This window comes from Pinus tabuliformis, chromosome 7, assembly GCF_031772625.1.
Source record: "Pinus tabuliformis cultivar Carrire ecotype Pingquan chromosome 7, CPIR1, whole genome shotgun sequence".
Lineage (NCBI taxonomy): Eukaryota > Viridiplantae > Streptophyta > Pinopsida > Pinales > Pinaceae > Pinus > Pinus tabuliformis.
In genome coordinates, this window is record NC_142293.1 from 160,952,441 (window position 1) to 160,976,646 (window position 24,206).

Below are 24,206 nucleotides of genomic sequence, written 5' to 3' on the forward strand. Positions count from 1 at the left end.
AGGAAAAAGAAAGAAAAAAAGCACAAAGAGTCTGCTCGGATATCTAACGATTTTAAAAGCATGTCAAGAAAACATCTTTTATAATGTCAAGGAACAATGGTTCAGGTCTCATTTTTCTTTCTGAAGTACAAATCTTACAAATAACAAGCATATTTAGCATAAGACATTAGTTTTAGCTCTTAGGATGTTACAATTCTACATAACAGTTTTATGTGATTCTGTAAACCACATAAATTAACATACCATAGTATTATTGATACTGCATAATCAAAGTGTCAGTATACTGGAGCAATGTCTGCTATAGATGTTAAGAGACAAATGCATTGTAGTTAAAGTTCTGCAGTAAATCAGTTATTCGACCTTGAAAAGATACAATCGAGCTTACAACTTCTGACAAGATTATTTGTTGCTACCTGTGAATTATATCTATATCTTAAAGGTTTGATGCTAATAATTACTAAAGGAATTGATGTCAAACTATGTAAACACACACAATCACGTTAAGGAAAGGCATCCATGCACATACGAGTTACTCTAACATCATTAAGTCATTTCATCATGTTTATTGCATGCAATCCTGCCACAAAAACTATATGCTGAAAGAGTAAAAAGCTCCAAGACCTTCAATAATCTCTTAAATATGAATGAATATTGACAGATATTACCTCAAAAACTCTTTTTTAAATCCCAATTGACTCATTCACTTCTAAGGTATTTACCAGGAAACACAAAAGCATACCTTTATTGACATTTTGTCCTCCAGGTCCTCCACTTCTTGCAAAGCCAACTGTCACGTGCTCTGCAAGATGCATATGTTATGACCTCTTTTAGTTTCTTATGCATTAAGAGTTACAAAGACCTGCATGTATACAACACTTTCCATGTGAATGAACATATATATTTGCAAAATATCACATAATCCTCCTTGAGGCTCTTCTTTCAACTGAAAACTGATTTCAGCAAATAATTTCACAAAAAACATTCAAGGATGACTATAATAAGGATTCAAAACAGACTGACTAGAACCCACAAATCTAGACAACATGGTAGCATACTACAGTAGTTTCCAGATGGTGGTCAATCAAATTGGTTAAGCCTTGAGATAAAGTTGAAGCCAAATTGGTTCATGTTTCTCATCAACAGGTTATTTTCGACAACCTCAAGTGTTATGAGAGTCCTGACATATTGTCCAAGACTCTCTCCCAAGGTTACAAAACCAGGCCTCTTAAGCATAGACTACCCCCTAATTACACAGACAAGTAGTGTATTGGCTCCTTCTTAGTGGTTGGTGGTACAGCACGGACATCTTGTAATGTCCCCAAATTTTGGATTACTAGGCGAGGTGGTTAGGAGGGTTTTCTAGAACTTGTGTCACCCTGGTCATAGGAGCAGGTTTACTCCATTGGTGGGCCCAGAGGGTATTAGAGGAGTTTTATGGGTCCGAATGGGATCGCTTACCATATTTCATCATTGACATCAATTCCGCACTGTTTGCTCTTGGTTCTGATGTGTTCCGACGATTTCCATAAAATGCTGTTAATGACAGACATATTTTAATTATTTATGCTTAAGGTGTTGTTTCAGGCTGATTACTTGGAAAAACACCTTACTATAATAGCTCGTTGGAATTGGGGTGAAAAGATCTACAGGTCAGAATGATAAAAAGGGGCTTTGGGTGGCCAGTGTGACCACAGAGGCGAATTAAGCATTTTCCAGCATTAAAAGTGACTTTAATTAGTTTATAAAAGTCACTTTATTAAATAAAGAAAGGAAAAGTGCTTTTAAATATTTAATTGGAGGAAAAAGGTATGTGAGTGATTAAAAAACAAAAAGAAAAGATAAAAAGGGAAGGTGAAGGTGAAAAGACAACCCTAAATAAGGAAAATGATGAGACTCTCCTCATTCGTGCATTGTGTGAGTTTGAAGAGAGAGCTCTTGGAGAGAGTTGGAAGAGAACGCTGAGGGCTTTGGAACCCTAGCTGCCATAGCAGACTTTGGTGTTGCAATGAGACCCCCTAGTCTGGATGTGAGAGTGAAACCACTCAGATTTCACCAGAGAGCTTCAATGGAGAACGAAATGTTTGAGAAATAATGAGGTATTCTAGTGTTATCAATTGATTTTAGAAGCTTAATTGGTATTTTCTATATTCCCTTTGCAGGTGGAGGAAATGTTTGAAACTTGAGACCTGGGAAACAAATTCCATGACCAAATAGAGGTTGAGTTTGTGGTTTATAGTGGTTGTTCATTTCGTGGCAACAGATAGAGGGCATCAGTTGCACAATTCACATCTTCTGGAAGGAAACTCGAACACCCAGTCACAGCGATTCCTTATTTTATTGCATGGACGAATTCCCTGGTTGCTTGAGACTGCATATTGGTTGTGAAACTGAGGATAATGTCCGTGCAGCATACCCAGAAGCTTAACCAGGCTTATCATTAAAATCCTGGGCTGCATATTATTTAGAGGAGGGAGCATATGCGCTGTAGGAGGTAATACAAAGCTACAGGCAAGCCACGTCACATGTTTGGGGCATAAAATCATTTCTTAAGAGGCCGCAACTCCTTTCTGAGCATAACCATGAATTCTGGAGCATTATAGAGACAGTCAAAGGATTATTCCTCACTGCTGTAACCTCATTTAGGACACTTTGTACTTTCTCAACGCATAGTTGAAGAGGATTGTTGATTATAAGAAGGGAACAATGTTTCTAAGTCAAGCAGAATTATTTGCCAAAAAATTTGAAAATTATAACAAAACATTTACAAAGGTGATAGAGCACATGGAAGCATGGGTGTCATCAAATACAGTAAATAGAAAATGGAATAGCAAATCCAAATATGAAAAGGTAGTCAAGGACCAGGAAGCAAGGATTGAAGATTAAAACCATGACCAAACCTTCCAGAACGAACTGAGAAAAGTCACACACATTGAAAATGAAATTATCACAAATTCACTCCAGTCTCCAACAGGTTGAAATGAGAGTTTGGGATGGAAGGGAATCAGAAATTGTTACAGACTGCCTATCGTCACATAGTGAGATTGTTGAATTAGATGATGGGTACAAAGAAAATCATGAGGCTACAACAGTTGATGATGATTCCCAAGAGGTGTGCAAAGATGATAACACACATGTGGTCAACGATGCAAACTCAGTCCCATTAGTTGATGAGGTAAATGCTGCTCACAAACCTACTTGTGCATATAACTTGGAAACCCAATTGAAGATGAAGACAAACAAGATTAAGGCAGCCACGAAAAAATATGATGATGCACTGGTATTGGTGACAGATTATTGTTGGAGAAGTGCAGTGACACATGACAGTTTAGGAGGAGAGCCTTCACTTGCAGATTTTCAGACCCTCAAAGAGGTATTGGTAGAGATGAAATCTAACTACCTACACCTCCTTTCAGACAGAGATCACCTACTCATGCTTGCTAAGATATATCATGATGCGCTAGTAGAAAAAGAGGAGGAAGTCGACAAGCTTACTTATGAGCTTGAGATTTCCCAGGAGTCCTTGAAAAGCACTCAAATGGCCCTTCAAGAATCAGAGTTGCAGGTCGAGCATGCCTTGTACAGAGTTGCATTGTGTACATTCTTCTAGGGCAACCATCACCAAAGAGGATGTTTGGGCCACTCATGATTTGATAGTGGAGCACACAGAGCACCTAGATGAACAAGCACTTGTAGAGAGGTATGTTCCATAGGTTTCTGATTATACACCCATGGGATGTGGATACAGATATATTTCAGATGAGGATACGTGCATTTGGGATCCAGGTTCGGTTGACACGAGTGGAGTGGATACTGGAGATCCCGTTTGGCATTGGGATCCAGGTGGAGTTTTCAATCAGTTACCAGGTGTTATGAAACCAGCGCACAAAAAGATAGAAAAGAGAGATCCACGCCTTAGAATTCAGCCTCTTCGAGGGGCAACCTCCTTTACATTACATAAATGAACAATTCTTGGATGATACAAATGAAAAGACCTCCTTTCTATATATAGGAGTCTAAGGGGTTATAACATAGTCAGAGCCGACATAACAATAATAATGTAAGAGCACAATAATAACAATAGTGGGCTTCTATGGGGCACAATAGTAACAATATGGGCACTACATGGGTACATCAATATAATAAGTGGGTTATACTAATAACAATAAGGGGTTACACTAGTAGTATAGGGGCCTAACATGCCCCTCTCCTTCAAAAAGCGTTGTCCTCAATGCTTGAGTCGTTCTTGATGCTTCTGTATAAAATTCTTGTCCTCCCATGTGGAATATTCAGCGGGTAAGTTCTTCCACTTGATGAGATACTCTGAAATTGATCGATTTCGTAGCTGTCGGGTTCTTGTTTCTGTGATTGCTCCAGGTTCCAATATTATTTTTCCTTCCTCTTCAATTTCTGGCAATATTGCTTGAATTGGGATCTTTTGCAACTTTTGAATAAGTGGCCATACTTCTTCGTCCTTCTTCCATTCATCCCTTGCTTCGTTTATCCAATCTGGTTGGATAATATAAATAGCACAAAACAATGCTTCCACATCCTCATCCTTGAAGAGTCTTCCCATTCGGTAAGGTCGCCATTTTTTAAGTGCATGTAGTATTGCCAACATTTCCTTCTCATAAATAGCTTGCTTGAGATGTAGTAGTAAAAATACCCAATCACATACATCAAAACAATTTTCACTACGATGTTGATCTACCTGTTGTTTCGTTTGATTTTGCACCGAAGTGGCATTATCCTTTAAAAGTTGGAGAACTTGCTGTTGATGCTCGATGTGATCTTTCTCTGCTTGAACCTTTTTCTTCTTGATATGTCCTTCTATCTTTTGAGGAGTGGTAATTTCTTCCAGTCCTTTACAAGATATGGTCGGATTCATTTCTTGATGCTCGATGTGATCTTTCACTTCTTAAACATTTTTCTTCTTGATGTGTCCTTCTATCTTGATAGTTTGAGGAGTGGTAATTTCGTCCATTGAATTACAAGATATGGTTGGATTCATTTCTTCTTTCTCGATGTGATCTTTCACTTCTTGCACCTTTTTCTTCTTGATATGTCCTTCTATCTTGAGAGTTTGAGGAGTGGTAATTCTTTCCAATGCTTTACAAGATATGGTCTGATTCATTTCTTCTTTCTCTGGGGTGGTGTCCTGGCATATATCCTCTTCTTTTGATGTTTCTTGATCCTTTTCTTCCTCCTCTTCATATTCTATGTAAAATAATTTCTTCTCAGCACACCTATGACCTTTAGTGCATTTGCTATCACAATGGTAACAAATCTCTTTTTCTCTTTTTTCTTCCAATTGTTGTGGTGTAACCCTTGTAGGTTGTGGAAGGCTGGGAGAAACAACACTTCCATCTTTATAGTTGTGAGGGGTATGCTTCCTAGTTTCCATAATTTTGCTTTCCATTATGTCACAAAGCCCTTTTACTCTTTCCAATTGTTGTGGTGTTGCTCTAAATAAGGCGTTGCTCTTTGTATCCTCATAATGTGCTATCATTTCCTCCGTGAAAATTGACCATGTAACAAGTTTTTTCCGAGAACAAAGCCCTTCATACCATAAAAATTGATCTGGTTCTAAATATGAAGATGCAATACATACCTTTTGTAACAGTTGTACACCATGTAGATCAAAATATTGCTCCATCTGAAGTATCCAATTTACCGGATCCTTGCCATCAAACTTCCTCATCTTGCTTTTTCTTGATTTTAGGACCTCGATCTTGAAATGACTGTAACTCTGTACTTGCGGATATTTAAGTTCTGAAATTTCTACCTGTAGTAGCCCTCTGTGTCCTCTTTCCAATGCCACCAGTCTGATCCAAATTGGATTCTCCAAAAAAGAGTTATGCACAATCTCCCAAGATGACCTGATTATAGACCTTTCCAGAAGAGCGAACTTGTATGAAGTGCCACATGTCAATTTTTCGACCTTTGGCTCTGAAAAAGATATACAAGAAACTACAGTCTGTCCTCTTTCTGTAACTTCTTACGAAATTTCAATCCAATGCTCAGAGAGAAAGTTATGACTATTTTCCCCAGGTCACCTGTTTGGAATGTAATTCAGGAGTCTGCAAAATGACCAACTTCCTCAGATCATATCTCCGCAAATATAGTGTGAAAAGCTCTGAATTTCGGACCCAAGGTTCAGCGCAATTTCTTCTCAAATGGGTTTTTTTTGCGACTTCTGAAACGTCACAGAAAAAAAAGTTATAGCGAAAATGCCACAATGACCTGTTTGGAGCAGCGAAACCCTAGAATCCAAAGCTCTGATACCAAATGTTATGAAACCAGCTCACAAAAAGATAGAAAAGAGAGATCCACGCCTTAGAATTCAGCCTCTTCGAGGGGGCAACCTCCTTTACATTACATAAATGAACAATTCTTGGATGATACAAATGAAAAGACCTCCTTTCTATATATAGGAGTCTAAGGGGTTATAACATAATCAGAGCCGACATAACAATAATAATGTAAGAGCACAATAATAACAATAGTGGGCTTCTATGGGGCACAATAGTAACAATATGGGCACTACATGGGTACATCAATATAATAAGTGGGTTATACTAATAACAATAAGGGGTTACACTAGTAGTATAGGGGCCTAACACCAGGTGTGAAGGATGACTATGGCGTTGACAGGGTGATTGACCCAGTGATGAAGCATTCACGTTCCTTCATACTTCCATCAAAGTTATGGTCAACACTAGTGGCTGGTTGGTGTCATGCAGGAGTATGCAAACTTTGGGAGATGTCTTGGCACATCATTCATGCATGGAGTGGCAGGGTGGTCAACATGCCCCAACGAGAGTTATTCAGATGGGATGGCAATTGTATGCCACCAGATAGAGCAGTATATGAGGATGATGTTCTTCCATTGATGTATTGGGCACAGGAGCCACCGAGGATCAGCACAACAATGACATCCCCATTAGCATGTGAGAAGTCATACCTCTCAGGTCTACCAGGACAGAGGAGATATGGCTCACATCATGGTGGGTCCACTAGCAGGATGGCAAATACATTGGCACAAGCAGGATATCAGACGATACAGGGTGCATTAGTAGCAGGCGGGGATAGCCAGTGGGGTACAAGTATATGATATAGTGTGTATGGGTATGCAAAGGAGTACGGTGATGCATGGTTTTATGTAGTGGTGTATGGTGTTGCACAATGGAATCTCAGAGCATTGCTTTTGGGGAGACAGATTGATTGGGACATCGGGCATACCAATGGGCCTGGCTTAACCAGGATTGATGAGTGGATGGATGAGCGTCAGGGAGCATTGCATTCCTCAAAGTTTGATCTTCGATTGGAGCATCACCTAATTAGAGTCAAAGAGCAGGATACTCGCAAGACTACCCATGGGTATCCATATGGGTTCTTGATCACGCCTTTGGGATTGACCCATGCATCGATCACTTTCCAGTCCAGCATACTATTGCAAAGGCTTTTGTTGTTGTTCTTTGATGCTCTCATCACATATAGCAGGACACACGGGGGTCACCTAAGATAGTTGGGTGAGACACAGTGCATCATGGACAGGATAATGACTTCCCAGCTGAGGCATATGGTAGGAGCGTGAGTTGACAGATACATGATTAGGGATGGCGTGACCCACTGCAGAGGCAACATATGTCCCGCCCCTGAGTACACACTTAGGGAGATGATCAAGAGAGAGTTGCATGACACACCTTCGGTAGGACATTTTGAGGCATTGTACGAGCATGGGGCACAGTGGATGGTAGGCCTCTTTTACAGGAAGGCATGTGGGCTCTAGGAAATAATTGGGTACATCACCAAGAGACAGGATAGCATAGTCTGATGTGTGATTAGGCAGGAGCAGGGCAGTTTAGCGTGCACCAGATTGATTCATGATACATGGTGTCCATCTATTGGTTGCATACAAGGATTAGTGATGGGGCACAGATGGGCGCCAACAGTTAGCAGTGCTTCGTCGCAGCAGTTAGTTATGATCAGAGTGGCGCAGCGGCAACATGGCAATTTCCTTTTGGGATTAGCATGGGACCCTAGCATTACAACACTTGACAGCTCAACCACCATTATGGGTGAGTTGGTCTTTACAGGGGAAGATCACTCAGATCTTCCATTGGACTTCAATTTGGCGGAGGGTCATTTCACTTCTCTGTGATTCATTGGGGGTATCAAAGGTGGTAGTGGTTAGTTCCTGTGGGTGAGGATCCTTTTTAGTAAGTTTTGGAAGGTACTTTTGGAAGTTCACTCGTGAGGTGCACGAGATTGGTTTTCTGGTAGAGCAACTTCTTGAGGAGTTGGTTGGACTTTCACATTATCAAGACGCTCTACTTATTAGCAGTAATCAGAGGACCTCTAGTGTTTGTTCCTTTATGGTGAGTGAGTGGAGCGAGAGATGCTTCATGATGACTAGAATGGTTTGGGACCCTGGTATTCATTTGGATCAACTTGTGGAGCGACAACATGCGATGACATTGCTTGAGGGAAACCAATTTTAGGGAGGGGGGACTGTGATGTCCCCAAATTTTGGATTACTAGGTGAGGTGGTTAGGAGGGTTTTCCAGAGCTTGTGTCACCCTAGTCATAGGAGCAAGATTACTCCATTGGTAGGCCCAGATGGTTTTAGAGGAGTTTTATGGCTCCGATTGGGATCGCTTACCATATTTCATCATTGAGATCAATTCCGCACGATTTGTTGTTAGTTTCGTTGCGTTCCAACAATTTCCGTAAAATAGCGTTAATAACAAACATATGTTAATTATTTATTTATCAGAGTGAAAAGATCTACAAGGCAGAATGATAAAAAAGAGCTTTGGGTGGCCAATGTGACGACAAAGGCGAATTAAGCATTTTCTAACATTAAAAGTGACTTTAATTAGTTTACAAAGGTCACTTTATTAAATAAAGAAAGGAAAAGTGCTTTTAAATATTTAATTAGAGGGAAAAAGTAAATGAGTTATAAAAAAAACAAAAAGAAAAGAAAAAGGGGAAGGTGAAGGTGAAAAGACAACCCTAAACTCATTAAATAAAGAAAATGAGGAGACTCTCCTCATTTGTGCATTGTGTGAGTTTGAAGAGAGAGCGCTTGGAGAGAGTTGGAAGAAAAAGTTGAGGAATTTGGAACCCTAGTTGCCATAGCATACTTCGGTGTTGCAACGAGACCCCCTAGTCTGGATGTGAGAGTGAAATCACTCAGATTTCACCGTAGAGCTTCAATGGAGAACGAAATGTCTGAGAAATAATGAGGTATTCTAGTGTTATTAGTTGATTTTAGAAGCTTAATTGGTATTTTCTATATTCCCTTTGCAGGTGGAGGAAATGCTTGAAACTTGAGCCCTGGGAAACGAATTCCATGACCAAATAGAGGCTGAGTTTGTGGCACCACGTTGGCCCAGTTCATGAAAGTGTGTGTCCCTTGGGTACATTTACCCCCATTCAACTAGTATATATAGATGATATGACATCTCATTTTTCTCCACTAAGCAGGGGATTTTCCTCTTCATTTTTCTGAGGTCTCTTGGACAGCCACATGTCTAAAGAAAAGGAGGACAAACTGACCGTTTGACCAAGCTGTTTTCTCTGTTTAAACAAGTTTGACCCGAGTTGACTGAACAGTTTTGGGCCGAGTTTGACCAGAGTTGACCGAGCTGCAAGAGAGCCACAAGCGCACAGCAATTTGACTGCAGGAAACATAGGACCAAAGTTTGACCACAGGTTGACTATTTGACCACCATTAACTTCTGAGCATTTTGGCTAGTTTGACTAGCATTGACTTCTTGCTACTTTCACCAGGTTTTGACTAGTATTTGGATTTGTACTTGGCACAAATTTCTAGACAAATTGGATTTGTAAACCTTACTGAAGAATAATTTCTCCTAAAGAAAAGTTGTTTGGGTTTTCTCCCAAGTTTGGGTTTCCCAAGGTAAAAGTATTGTCTCTTTGTGCATGGTTGTCTTTTTATGATCTTTATTGCTTTCACTGCATTTACCATTGATATTTTCTGAAGTGTAATTGCTCAATGATATCAGTGGCATAAGAATACTGTGTGAAAATCATTAGGTAGTAATTATCTTGTGGAAAATAGTATTCTACTGTGCTCTTTTAGAAAATTCAATAAGAAGCAGTAGAGAAACCAAGAAAAAACCATTAAAGATCTGCAGCAGCAAAATTCTGCAGTTGGGGAAGAAGGTAGTAGTAAAGAAGACCTACATTAGCAGAGTTAGCAAGGTATAGGATACCAACTATCAAAGTTCTAGTTTCAGGCTTTCAAAAGTGGAAAGTAGAAAGCAAAAATACCAACTACCAAGGACTGCTGCCCAAGACCTGAATATTTTGATTTTTTTCCCTGTTTGATTTTCGATCAAAGCTTTGAACTCCTTGAACATTTTGAAGGCTTCATCCTTGTGCTTCAAATAATATATCCATGTCTTTCTTGAGAAGTCATCGATGAAGGTGATGTAGTAGAGATCGCCACCAATAGAATGCATACGCATTGGAACACATATATCGGAATGAATGAGATGGAGGATGTCATTTGTCTTATTCTCGCTAGAGGGGATTGGTGCCCTTGTCTTCTTTCCACTGGCACAACCTGGACATACTCCATCATGATAGACTTGAACCTTGGGAATCCCAGAGACCAATTTCTCAAACTCTTGAAGAGCATCATAATGTAGATGGGCCAATCTTCAGTGTCATAGCTCACTTAGATGATCAGTATCATGGACCAATGCTAGAAGAGGTCTTCCAGTAACTTGGTAGAGTCCTTCATATCTTGATCCCAATGTGAATGCATCTCTCATAGGTGATCCAACAAGCCAAGTAAGAACCTTTCCCTAGATAAAGGTAACCCTCATCCCTTTGTCTTCCAAATTGGATATTGATGCCAAATTCTTCTTCAATCCCGGCACATACATCACATCATGGAGAAAAATGGATTTCCCAGAATTCAAATGAAATTTGACAGAGCCAAAGCCTTTGACGGGATGAGTGGAGTTGTCTCCAAGAATAATTTTCAAATTTGACTCCCTCTCTACCAAATTAGAGAGAACTTCCTTATATCCAGAGAAGTGATGAGTGGCCCCACTATCAACCAACCAACTATCCCACGAATCCGGAGGAGATGAACTAGTAAGGGCAGAAATAAGAATATATTCAGATTGATTTGCAACATTACTTTCATACCTGGAGAATTTTGAATTCTTTTGTGGACGACGATCTTCTTCATGATCACTTGGAGCATCTCTTCTTCTTCTTTCATCTCTTCCATTGCAATCATTCCTTCGTTCATCTCTTCTTCTTTGATCATTGAACTTCTTGTTGTTTCTAGTATTGTACTTGGTCCATTGTTCTTCTCGGGGCAATCTTGAGCATAGTGGCCTTTCTTATGACAATTGTAGCATTCAATGTACAATAATTCCTTCCTTCTATTTGGATTTCGAGGAAGAGGCTTTCTCGAATTTGAAGGACCTCCTTTTCCTTTCTTCTTCATGTCATGAGTGATGAATGTAGCGGGCTCTCCATGTTTTTGAATCTTTCCTCTTGATATCATCTTTGATTCTTCTTGAGTGAGCTTTCCAACAATTTCATCATATTACAGGAGGACTTGTTGTTGCTTATAGTAGTAATAAAGGTTTCCCAAATAGGAGGGAGACATGTTAGAGTCGCAATCACCAATTCCCTGTCAGGGTCAGATTCCCCAACTCTTTGCAATTGATCTCTAAGACGAGATATCCTCATTATGTAGGATTGCACAAAATCTCCTTTGTTCATCTTTGTGTCTTTGAGTTGATCTTTGAAGGAGATGATTTCATTCAAATTGTTGAATTCATACATGCCAGCTATCTTATCATACATGTCCTTAGACTTCCTCAAATTTCCAACATATGCAAGTAAATTATCTTGTAAACCATCAGCTATAATTTGCTTTGCTTTCAACTCACCTTTCTTGTACTTGTTCTTGGCAACAACGGAAGCATTCTCCAGAGGCTCAGGTACTTTTCCTTGAATGTATTCCAAAACATCATTGTTGTCAGCTATGATCTCCAACCTAACTTTCCATGCAACAAAATTGGATGAGTCACCCAACTTCTCATTTTCCTTGAAGAAGGAAGACATCTTGACTTGACTAGATTGGCTCCTTCAACTTTCCCAAAGATGATTGCTTCAATACTTGTCTCCTTTTGGGCTTGTCCTTCACCTTAGCTCTAATACCATGTTAATTTTCAGATTGTTCTATGTTGTATCAATTACTTTAGCCCAATTCAATACTTCAATTAGCAATCTTTCCAATAAAAAATAGTCTTTCAATCATCAACAGTAATTGAAGATAGAACAATAAATGCAATGACAAAGGAGACAATCAACACATCAACAAGAGACACCAGGTTTGGTCAAAGACCAAGGGAAAACCCCACTAGGGCGGAAACCTTTGAAAATCTTCTTCTATTAGATTGTCATAAAATGTTCAGTAGAGAGTACAATGAGCCCAATACAATATCATCCAACAAAATAACCCAATAACATTTAGAAATATGTTTCCAGCATCAAAATATATCAGAGACAACTTTTCCTATCTGCGGTCAACTTCGGTCAATGGTCAAATTTCAATCACACTTCCTGGTCACATGGAGGAGGTGTTGTGCGATCAACTAAAGGCTTCCAGTCGCTCCCTTGATCTTGCAAGTCAGCGACTGTGGTCGAATTTGTCCTATGACGAGCTAGCAACTGTAACTCGAAACCCTAAAAATAGATGTGAGCTTCAGACTCTGTCATTTCGGACCTTTGCAACCTTATTTTGTCGTCCCAACCTCAGACACATGCGAACCAATCAATGAAGAAGAGAAGAAGAAGATACTTGGTGATGTCCAAATGAGCTTGAGGTCACTTGTATTTATAGGCTTCCAAGGGTGACCAATTTACCATTAGGGCCGACCTGTCCAAATGTGCATATGTGGGCTTCTCTTCATAAGCACACTTTCCCTTGTCCAAATTTGATGATCTTTAGGTCAATTTTGGTCCTCTCGAAAAGAGGAATTCAATGCAATCATCATCTCCATCAAATGCGTTATCCAAAATGGAATCTGACCCTAGTTGCATAATTTAACACTTGGTCAAGGGTCATAGGTCTTGGAATTAGTCAATTGAAGATTTTATAAGAAGAGAAGAATTCTTGTGGGTTTTTCTCTCAGTTGGAGAGGTTTTGGCCCTGGTTGATCGCCTATATCTTGTGTCCTTTGTCTTATTGTTCTTTAAGGTTTGGTGGTTGTTTGATGAAAAGAATACTAATAATGATCAAGTGAAAGAAGAAGCTAATCAAGTTAAGTAAAAATACATCATAAGCAGTTATCAAAGTAATAAAAATCACCTAATCTAGCTGCCTCTAGATCTCTAAACATGTTGAAATGTAACTAGTGTCAGTCTTCATAATTGTACTTGAGTCATGAATTGATGTAACTATTGGCGTACTTGTCAAAAGAAAAAGAATTATTATTTGTAAAAGAATTATTTATTGTTAAATGGGTTTCTTGCCCATAGTTATTTGCAGTGTTGATAATATCGCCGATATTTCGGCGATATTCGTAAATATCGCGCGATTTTGGCGAAAACGAAATTTCGGCTGGAAAATAGCGCGATATTTTCGTGTTTTTAAAATCTCGCGAGATTTCCGAAATTGCGGCGATATTTTCATAAATATCGCGCCACGACTGTAAATATCGCGGGTTAGGTTTAATGTGGTTATAAAATGGTTATATTGTTTTGGTGAACCCGTCACTTTGTTAATGTTTTCGTTGCTGGAGAGAGACGGAACCTGGCGGTCGGTGCTGCAGCCTGCGAAGGAGGGTTTACCCGGTGCAATCGTCCGAGTCCCGACGTCTTGACTCTTCGCTGTTCAACGTCCAGCCGTCAACGCAACGCTGCAGCCTAAGGTATTCAAGATTGTCTTGTTCACAACTTCGATTGTGAACAAGACTATAACACTTGTCATCGATATATATTATAAAGGGTTTATATATTGTTGAACAGACCATAAGAGATGTTGAGTGACGAGTCTGCCATTCCTAGAGTACTGCCGCATATAACAAATCTGATGTCACAAATAAATTATAATAGTGAAGTTTATAAATTATAATAACTTCAGATCTTCAAACTTCCAGGAGGATCATTCCTTTCAAAATCTTTGCTTACAGAAATGTCTTCAACAGAATCTCTGTTCTGCTACCTAAAGCTTAGTATAGAAGATTTCTGGCACTCTCAAGTTAATACTACCATAATCCTCACAGCCATAGGGTTTATCTATATACCACACAACCATAAGGTTTCTCTGCACATGTAAAAGGGTCCTTTGCATTCAGATATATCTGCTATACTGTCCAGACTCCAAACATATCAAGGTTACTGTTAGGCTTTAGCAAGATCACTGTCTGTATGGTAATAAGTTATAACAAGGTCACTGTCATGTCACAACAACTATCATTACAGTCATCAGGTCACTATGTCAAGATTACTGCTGTCATGCTGCCATTAATTACTTTCATCAAGATCTTGTTATAGAAGGTTGCTACCCAGTTCACAGGTCACTGACATAATCCTTCATCAAGGACTCTTGCCATGAACACAATCATGCCTTCAAGTCACCAACACAACGCCAAAGTCACCGTCAAAGGTAACTGCCTTATGAGGTTACTGTCACACTGTCATGACTCATGAGTCTCAACATGCATGTAACCAACAGAATTTGGTCAAACCCTGTAGCATCCAACCCAACATCAACAAATCTGTTCTCAGTTCTTGAAAACACTAATCCTTTTTTGGGGGCTTAAAAGTTAACACGTCATGTTTTGCCAGTACTCTTTCCTGATGCCTTCTTGTATTGGACCATGTAAAGCAGCCTCCAATATCATGATGTTTATGGCTGCAATTCACATTAAAAACTTGATGTGTTGATTTTATTTTACATCAACTCTTATTTCACCTCCTACAATTACTTGTCTACCTTATTAAAATCCCCTCTCAACACTCATTTAGCCTCAGAAAGATTGTTAGTGAACCAATATTAGAAGAATAGATGGAGCATAATCCCATGTTTTGGCCTGAGATTAGGAAAGTTGCCTTCCCACTCTACCATATTGAAATCTTTCACAACAGTTGCCCTCCCACTCTACCATATTGAAATCTTTCCCAACAGTTGCTTATCCTCAGAAGATAGCATATAAGCCAACATTAGAAGCATAAATATAAATGCTTTTATTATCCTCAATGTATACAGTTACACTGCCTGTAGCAGCCAAATCGCAGTCCTCTAACGCTGTTATTGAATACATTTATATTTTATGATTTTAATGTCTTTTGACTCTTTTCTACATAGCTTGACTAGGGTCCTTTGTGTGAAGATTGCAGATTGTAGAACTTTGTTAAAGTTTAGTCCATTTGTCTTTGAAGAATGAGGATTTGATATTGAGACCTGCACCCATGGAATTTCGTAAATTCGTATTACTTATTAAGTTATTAAGTTACTAATTCCAAATTTTTTTTGGTGCTGTAGGTTTCCTTTTGAGTTAGCCCACTACAAAATACAAATATGCCAAAAAACTTGGACCCATTTTGGGAGTATGGGATCCCTGATGGTGGGACAAATCGTGCATATCTTTCATGCAAATCGTGTGGGGACAAGATGACAGGTGGGGTTACACGACTGAAATACCATCTTGCTAGACTCCCTGGACATGATGTTGGCATTTGTAAAGTTTCTAGTCCGGAGCTTATACGAAAAGCTCTTGAGGCAATTGAAGAAAAGGACAGAAAGAAGGAAGAGGCGGAAAGAAACAAAGCTGAACGTGCAGGTAGATCTTTTGGGATATCTTCTCCTGATTTTGATGTTCAGGGTAGTGGCCCTACTGGCCCTAGTGGGAGGGGCTCCACAACTGGCACACCATCACATGCTAGCGCTACTGCTAGTGTGAATGCGAGGTCATCATTTTTTGTTCCACGAACAGGAGCTGGAGCACAACCTGGCATAAAATCGCTTTATAAAAAAAAGGAGAAGGAAGAAGCAGATAGAGTCATGGGGAGGTGTATTTATTGGAGCGACTTACCTCTCAGCATCACAAAAACCAATCCATTTTGGCAACCAATGTGTGATGCTATTGCTGTTGTGGGCCCAGGGTACAAAAGTGCCACATATGAGGAGTTGCGGGGGCCAATTCTTCAAGCAAAAAAACAGGACATCAACTCTAGATTGGCGGAGTTGAAACAGACATGGGAAGTCACTGGATGCACAGTGATGTCTGATGGTTGGACAGATAGGAAGGGTAGGACCCTTCTAAATTTCTTGGTACATTGTCCTAAAGGTACCATGTTTATTAAATCGTTGGATGCATCAGAACATATCAAAGATGCAGCAACGATATGTGAGTTGTTAGATGGGTTCATTCAGGAGATTGGTGTGCAGAATGTGGTGCAAGTCGTAATAGACAATGCAGCTAATTATGTGTCTGCCGGCAGAATGCTTATGGAGAGGCATCCCACATTGTTCTGGACTCCATGTGCAGCGCATTGTCTTGATTTGTTGCTTGAGGATATGGGGAAACTCTCCTTCATCAAGGAGGCAGTTGATATGGCTAGGAGCATCCCCAAGTTTATTTATAACCATGCTTTTGTTCTTAGCCTTATGAGGAGGTACACTAAAAACAAGGAGTTGCGGCGTCCTGCCATCACACGTTTTGCCACAACCTTTATTACTCTCCAGTCTTTGCTTCGATGTCAGTTCGAGTTGAAGCAAATGTTTGTGTCTGATGATTGGCGTGGTTGTAGATACAGCAGGAGACCTGATGGGAGAGCCATTGAAAAAATGGTGTACTCTGAGACATTTTGGCGTGGAGTACAAGAAGCATGTGCAGTTAGCGAACCTATAGTAAAGGTTCTTAGATTGGTGGATGGAGAGAAGCCTGCAATGCCTTATTTGTATGAGGGCATGGATAGGGCCAAGGAGGCCATTCGTTCCTATTATGCAGACAAGGGTTCTGCTGGCCTTAATAGGCAGATGATGTTATGGGATGTGATCAATAGTCGGTGGACAGGGATGCTTCATCGACCCATTCATGCAGCAGCACTCTTCCTCAACCCTGCATTTGCATACAAATGCAAGTTTCGTTTTGATGGCGAGGTGATGGAAGGGCTCCATACCTGTATTCAGAGGATGGTACCTGATTCTGAGCTTCGTAGCAAAATCAAGCGCGAGGTACAGAGTTATCAGGATTGTGTTGGCCTATTTGGCTTTGATGATGCCATTAAGGAAAGGGCCCTCTTCATGCCACGTAAGTGACAAGTCATCACTCATTAGAAATTAGAAATTTGAATTTAATTATGTTTTAACTTTTAACTTTTAACTTTTAAGTTTTTGAATTTTTTATTTCATTATTTTGTTGTAGATCTTTGGTGGCGAAGCTATGGTGCAAGGGCACCAAATTTGCAAAATTTGGCTATACGAATCTTGAGTCAACATGTAGCTCTTCAGGGTGTGAGCGCAATTGGAGTGTATTTGAGAAAATACACGCCAAAAAGCGCAACAGGTATAACTTTGAACTCAAGCCTTCAGTTGAGCAATTACACTTATTGTAATTTTTAATTTTTAATTTATGACCTTCAAGTGTCAAGAGTCAAGAGTCAAGACTCATTACTTTTTTTGACACTCTTACAGGTTGGAGTTCGCACGCCTCAACGATTTGGTGTATGTGCATTACAACATCCGACTTCGAGTGAGGCAAATAGAATCACCAGTGGATCCAGATGCCATTTCCTTAGACAATATTGATGTATTGTCTCCGTGGAGGGTGGAGTCTCAGGAGCCCATATTGGAGGAGTCACCTTCATGGTTGGAGGAGCCAGTGGCAGATGATCCATTAGAGCAGGGGCAGCAAGAGGACTCGGAGTCAGAGGAGCAGCAGCACTTAGAGGAGGAGCAGGAGGAGCTGGAGGAGGACACTGCGGGAGCATCAGCATCAACACCATCTGCTATAGATATAGGAGAGCATAGCTCCATGCCTATCACTCATTATTTGACATTAGGTGCAGAGGCAGTGTCAGGGCCTTCTACTACTAGGGGCAGGCCTGACAAACAGCCCATCATGTTTTCCCGTAAAAGGGGGAGAGGGCAGTAGATAGATAGCTGCTAGTTTTATTTGTTATGCTACATGTAACTCATGATGATGAGATACTTTTATTATTATATGTGATGTTATTTTGTATTGGTTCTCCACATTTGAGTCCTTGAATGGACAATTATCAGGGATTAGCACGATTTGGTATCGCCTTTGATATATCATTTCTATTTGACATCATATATATCAGTGTTTTCTTCATATTTATGTGCCAATGTGTTTAAACTTTAAACTTTATTTCATGTTGTTATTGCTTTATATGTTTAAAAATCTGAAAAAAATGAATATATTATGCATTTTTTATGCTTGCTTTTGTTGTTTAAATTCTGAACATGAAGATGTTGCTTTAAAAATTAAAATAGTTTCTTGAGTGTTTGCTGGGCACTGTATAGTTATACTCATTTAATGCCAATTTTTTGTTTTTTTTGTGCCCTAGGTTTGAATTAGTTCACTACAAATGTCAAATATGCCAAAAGCCTTGGACCCATTTTGGGAGTATGGGGAGGCTGTTGGTGGGGCAAATCAGGCATATATATCATGCAACTTGTGTGGGACCAAGATGTCAGGAGGGATTACACGATTGAAATACCATCTGGCTAAACTCTCTACATATGATGCAGCAGATGTGATGCCTTGTATGGTTTCTAGTGCAGAGGTTATACAAAAAGCTCGTGAAGCAATTGCTGAACAAGACAGAAAGAAAGCTGCTAGGGAGAGGCCAATGGTCTCAGATAGATAGCTGCTAGTTTTATTTGTTTTGCAACTTTTGCTACATATAAGTTTATAACTGATGATGATGAAATACTTTTAAACTTTTATATATGTGATGTTGTTTTGTTTGAGTCCTTGATTGGACAATTATCACTATCAGGGATCAGCAGGATATGTGATGTTATTTTAATTTTTGTTTGAGTCCTTGATTGGACAATTATCAATTTATCACTATCAGGGATCAGCAGGATTTGGTATCGCCTTTGAAGTTTGATGTATCATTTCTATTTGACATCATATATATCAGTGTTTTCTTCATATTTATGTGCCAATGTGTTTATTTCATGTTGTTATTGCTTTATATGTTTAGAAATCTGAAAAAAAATGAATATATTATGCATTTTTTATGCTTGCCGATATTTGCCGATATTTTCGCCGATATTTCCGATAAGATATTTTCCGGACCCTCGCCGATATTTTCCCGATACCGATATTATCAACACTGGTTATTTGTCCTAGGTCAAAGCACTCATTGTGTGCTCTAGGGATCTGTTGAGTCAAGTCAAAGAGTCAAATCATAATGTCTTAGCCCTTGAAGGGCTCATGTATTAAGGAATAAATATTATTGTAATATAATGAGTCTAGAAGCCTCCAAGAGATGGAGTCGGCCAGCCTCCTCAAGTCAGCCTAGAAAGGCCTAATTCGCCCTCAAAAGAAGCCTATATAAAGAGGAGCTCTCTCCCACTTGATGACACACATACACCTCAAATGATTTTTTATCCAAGCAAAAGAAAAGAAGTCTGATCCAGCGAGGAGGAAGAGTGAAATTGTTTAGAGGCCAGCGAAGAAGTAAGGGGAGTGAATTTATGTTCTTGACATCCTTATCTTCTCACACGTGCAAGTTTGTTGGAGGACGTAGGGTTTCCTCAGTCCTGATTTTGCAGAGATATTGTTTGGGGTTTGGTTGGCTCATCTCTTGGAAGGTTTGGTCTTGGGTCAAGGTCTTGGAAGTCTTCATTAAATTGATTCTATAAGAAGAGATTTATGGGTTTTCCCCTTGTGGGGTTTTGCCTTGGCTTGGAGCCTATTTCTAGTGTTCTTGTGTTTGCATTGTGATCTTCTTATTGGCATTTGTGTAATGAACAAAGTTCGTATACGCAGCAATAATCTTCAAAATACTTCGAAAACAAAGACATCCATTTTAGGACAAGCAATTGTATATTGAATATTATATAAAAGAATTGATGTGAGATGATTACAATGAGGGTTATATACCCTAGGCAAGTACCTCTTCACCAACGGTTATGTCCTTTGGGACATACGTCTTCATTAACTAGTTACTAGCTAATAAATCATTATTTTTTATTATTATTGCTTACATTATTTGTATTATTTTATATATATTTTATTCATAACATTGCCTTCCTCTTCAAAAAGATTTGTCCTCAAAGCTTACTAATGAAAGGGCTTGATCTTTTTTTCTCATTTCGAATATATTCTCGTTTTTGAACTTTCATCTTCGTTGATACAAATCGATATGATGCTCTGAGTGATAAACAAAATTGTCGAACTAAGAATGGATCGAACCATCCTAGATTAACCTTTTGTGGAATCTTTTGATCACTGGAATTTTGTAATGAATTGTTATCATAGGACTGGATTCTGCAAACTTCAGTATTCCTTGGAACATAAATCTGTTGTTTCCATTTTGAATGGTTCAAATATATAGACTGACTTAGTTGTATGCTCTTATGGTTCAGATGTCAATAAGGAGTTCTACTAGTTGGATTTCCCCTTATCATGTGTGTGGTAATTTCCTCATTTACTTCAGGTACTGTTGTTGTTGAGTTGGCTATAGAATCATCTCTTAGAATTTCTATTGTTTGAACTGCAACATCTGAATATGTTTTAACTTCTATTGGTTTCTCATCTTCTTGAGTTGTGATATTAACTGAATCGATATTTGTTCATTTTTCTTCAATTTGGACAGTTACATTTGATGACTTTGATACTTCCTTCGTGAGATGTTCTTCTAATTTGTTTTTTAATGATTTCTTATCATCCTTAAGTTTCTTAATTTGAGTGAGTAGGCTTTGATTATGGTTTCTGAGACGTAAAAGTTCCTCATTTTTTGAGTCAACTTTATTTTGGTATTCAAGCTTCTCATCTTTTAAACACTTGATTTGTTCTAATAACCTTTGGTTAAGGTTCTTTAAGCATAAACTTTCCTCTTTTTTTCCTTGTAGACTTTCATTGAGTTTCTTTTGGGAAATTTCATTTTCTTGTTCTAACCAGTGTTTCTTAGCTTTACATTTTCTCACTTGTGTAAGTAGTTTCTGATTATGCTCCTTCAAACATGAATTTTCCTTATTTTTGTTGGATATGACTTCTTCAAGCTCTTTCTGCTTCTTTGATACTGTTTTTGGATTCTCTTGAAACATTAGTTTCGAAATATCCTTAAGATCTTTTGATGAAGGCATTATCAAGTCTAATTTCGTTGCCCTGTCTTGGAACGTGACCATCTTATTCTTGTAAGGGAACATCAAGAATTTTTTTCAATGTTTAAAATGGATGTACCTAATTCCTTGAACCAAGGTCAATCGAGAATTATGTCAGCCTCTGTGTCAAGGATAGTTATGACACGGAATTGAGATATGTACTCGTAATGATCTACTGTCACTTGTAAATAATTAATTTCATATTCTTTTTTGCCAAAAAGACCTTTTCGTTCGCCTATATTTGGCTCTAGAACTAATAGTTGATATGTCAAATTAATATTGATGTAATTATCCTCGATGCTTGGATTAATAGCTGTAATGACCAAAAGTCATATACGCAGCGGAAATCTTTAAAATACTTCAAAAACCTAAATGTCCATTGTAAGACATGTAACTATATATTGAATATTGTATATTGAATTGAAGTAAGATATGAGATGATTACAAATGAGAATGAAGGCTTGCTTATATACCCTAGGCAGGTGTCATTTCATGAATGGTCATGTCTCTAAGACATGCCTTTTCATTACTGACTAACTGGAAATTAGTTAATTAATTGTTATTTATTATTATTATTATATTTATATTTATATTTATTATTTTTATATGAATTATATTTATAATATTGTCTCTCTCTTCAAGAAGTTTTGTCCTCAAATCTTACTGAGAATATCTTCTCATCTCTGAACTTTCCTCTTCGTTGATACAAGATGATATGATGCTTTGAGTGATAAACAAAATTGTTGTACTAAGAACGGATCAGACCATCCTATATTAATCTTCTAATCTCTGAAAATTTGTGACGACTAGTTATTGTAGGACTGGATTCTGCAAACTTCAGTATTCTTGGGAACAAAAATTTGTCGTTTATGTTCTGAGTGATACTGGTATGTAGATTTATTGGAAAGTCTACTCTTGTGATTTAGATGTCGATAAATAGTTCTTCTGGTTGGACTTTCCCTTATCATGTTAGTGGTTGTTTCCTGATTTCCTTCAGGCATTGTTGTTGTTGAGTTGGCTACTGAATCATCATTTGGAATGTCCATCGTTTGAACTGCAACTTCTGCATGTGTCTTCACTTCAGTAGGTTTATCCTCTGCTTGAGTTACGATTTTGACTGGATCAATATTTGTTTTTTTATCTTCAACTTGGACTAAAACGACTAGAGGCTTCGATACTACTTCTCGAAGTTGCTCTAACTTGTCATTTAGTGATTCCTTGTCACTCTTAAGCTTCTTTATTTGCGTAAGTAAGCCTTGGTTATGATTCTTTAGATGTGAAAGTTTGCCATTTTCTGAATCGTTGACTTTGTCTATAGTATCTTTCTCTTTATCTTTTAAATTTTTTATTTGCTCTAATATTGTCTCTCTTCAAGAAGTTTTGTCCTCAAAGCTTACTGAGAATATCTTCTCATCTCTGAACTTTCCTCTTCGTTGATACAAGATGATATGATGCTTTGAGTGATAAACAAAATTGTTGTACTAAGAACGGATCAAACCATCCTATATTAATCTTCTAATCTCTGAAAATTTGTGACGAATAATTATTGTAGGACTGGATTCTGCAAACTTCAGTATTCTTGGGAACATAAATTTGTCGTTTATGTTCTGAGTGATACTAGTATGTAGATTTATTGGAAAGTCTACTCTTGTGATTTAGATGTCGATAAATAGTTCTTTTGGTTGGACATTCCCTTATCATGTTAGTGGTTGTTTCCTGATTTCCTTCAAGCGTTGTTGTTGAGTTGGCTACTGAATCATCATTTGGAATGTCCATCGTTTGAACTGCAACTTCTGCATGTGTCTTCACTTCAGTAGGTTTATCCTCTGCTTGAGTTACAATTTTGACTGGATCAATATTTGTTTTTTTATCTTCAACTTGGACTAAAACGACTAGAGGCTTCGATACTACTTCTCAAAGTTGCTCTAACTTGTCATTTAGTGATTTCGTGTCACTCTTAAGCTTCTTTATTTGCGTAAGTAAGGCTTGGTTATGATTCTTTAGATGTGAAAGTTTTCCATTTTCTGAATCGTTGACTTTGTCCATAGTATCTTTCTCTTTATCTTTTAAATTTTTTATTTGCTCTAATAATTTTTGTTGAAGGGTTTTTAGGCACAAATTTTCTTTTTCTTTTTCTGATAGATTCTCCTTTAGTTCCTTATCAAACCTTTCTTTTTCTTGTTTTAATATTTGTTTCTTAACCTTGGACTTTTTTATCTGTGAAAGTAATTTCTCATTGTGGTCCCTTAGACGCCAAATTTCTTCATTGTTTTCTGTTGATTTTTCATGAAACCGATCTTCGAGATCTTTATATTTCTTTTCTGATGCTTCGTTCTTTTGTTGAAGTTTTGCAATTTCTTCCTTTAATTTTTTTATTTGCATCTGTTCATTATCATTATGCTCTTCGGTACTAAATAATCTTCCACACGCTAGACATTTTAAATTGCATTTTTTTTAATACAAGTGTATCCAATAATGTCTAGACAAAATGGACATTTAGTCCAAAATAACGATTGTTGTGTGGAACTCATCTTTTCTTCCTTCATACTTAGATTATTCATTTTCTTTTTCAACAATTGTCTGCACTTATTTATTTTATTTTTTATTTATAATATATTTTTTTTTATTCTCAACAATTGTTGTTTTTTTCTTAAACTCTCTTCATTTTTATAATTTTCTTTTTAAATTTCTTTTTATTTTCCTTTTTTTAACTTTATTTTGTTTTTTTTTTTTTTATAATCTTTTTTTTCTATATATGATTATAATCCTTTTTTTTTTCTTTTTGAAAACTTACAACCCTAGTGAAATGTGGCTATTCACCTCTTTGGGGTATAAT

General features: G+C 38.1%; 1 protein-coding gene across 3 annotated transcripts in view; it reads right to left on the reverse strand.

The window, feature by feature from the left end:
- LOC149246344 (uncharacterized) overlaps positions 1–24,206 on the reverse strand; it is a 205,086-nt gene that overhangs the window by 138,471 nt on the left and 42,409 nt on the right. For all 3 annotated transcript variants that reach the window (XM_089455673.1, XM_089455674.1, XM_089455675.1), the window contains exon 3: positions 740–799. In XM_089455673.1, coding sequence (XP_089311799.1) covers positions 740–799 — 60 coding nt within the window. The remainder of the gene's footprint in view (positions 1–739; positions 800–24,206) is intronic.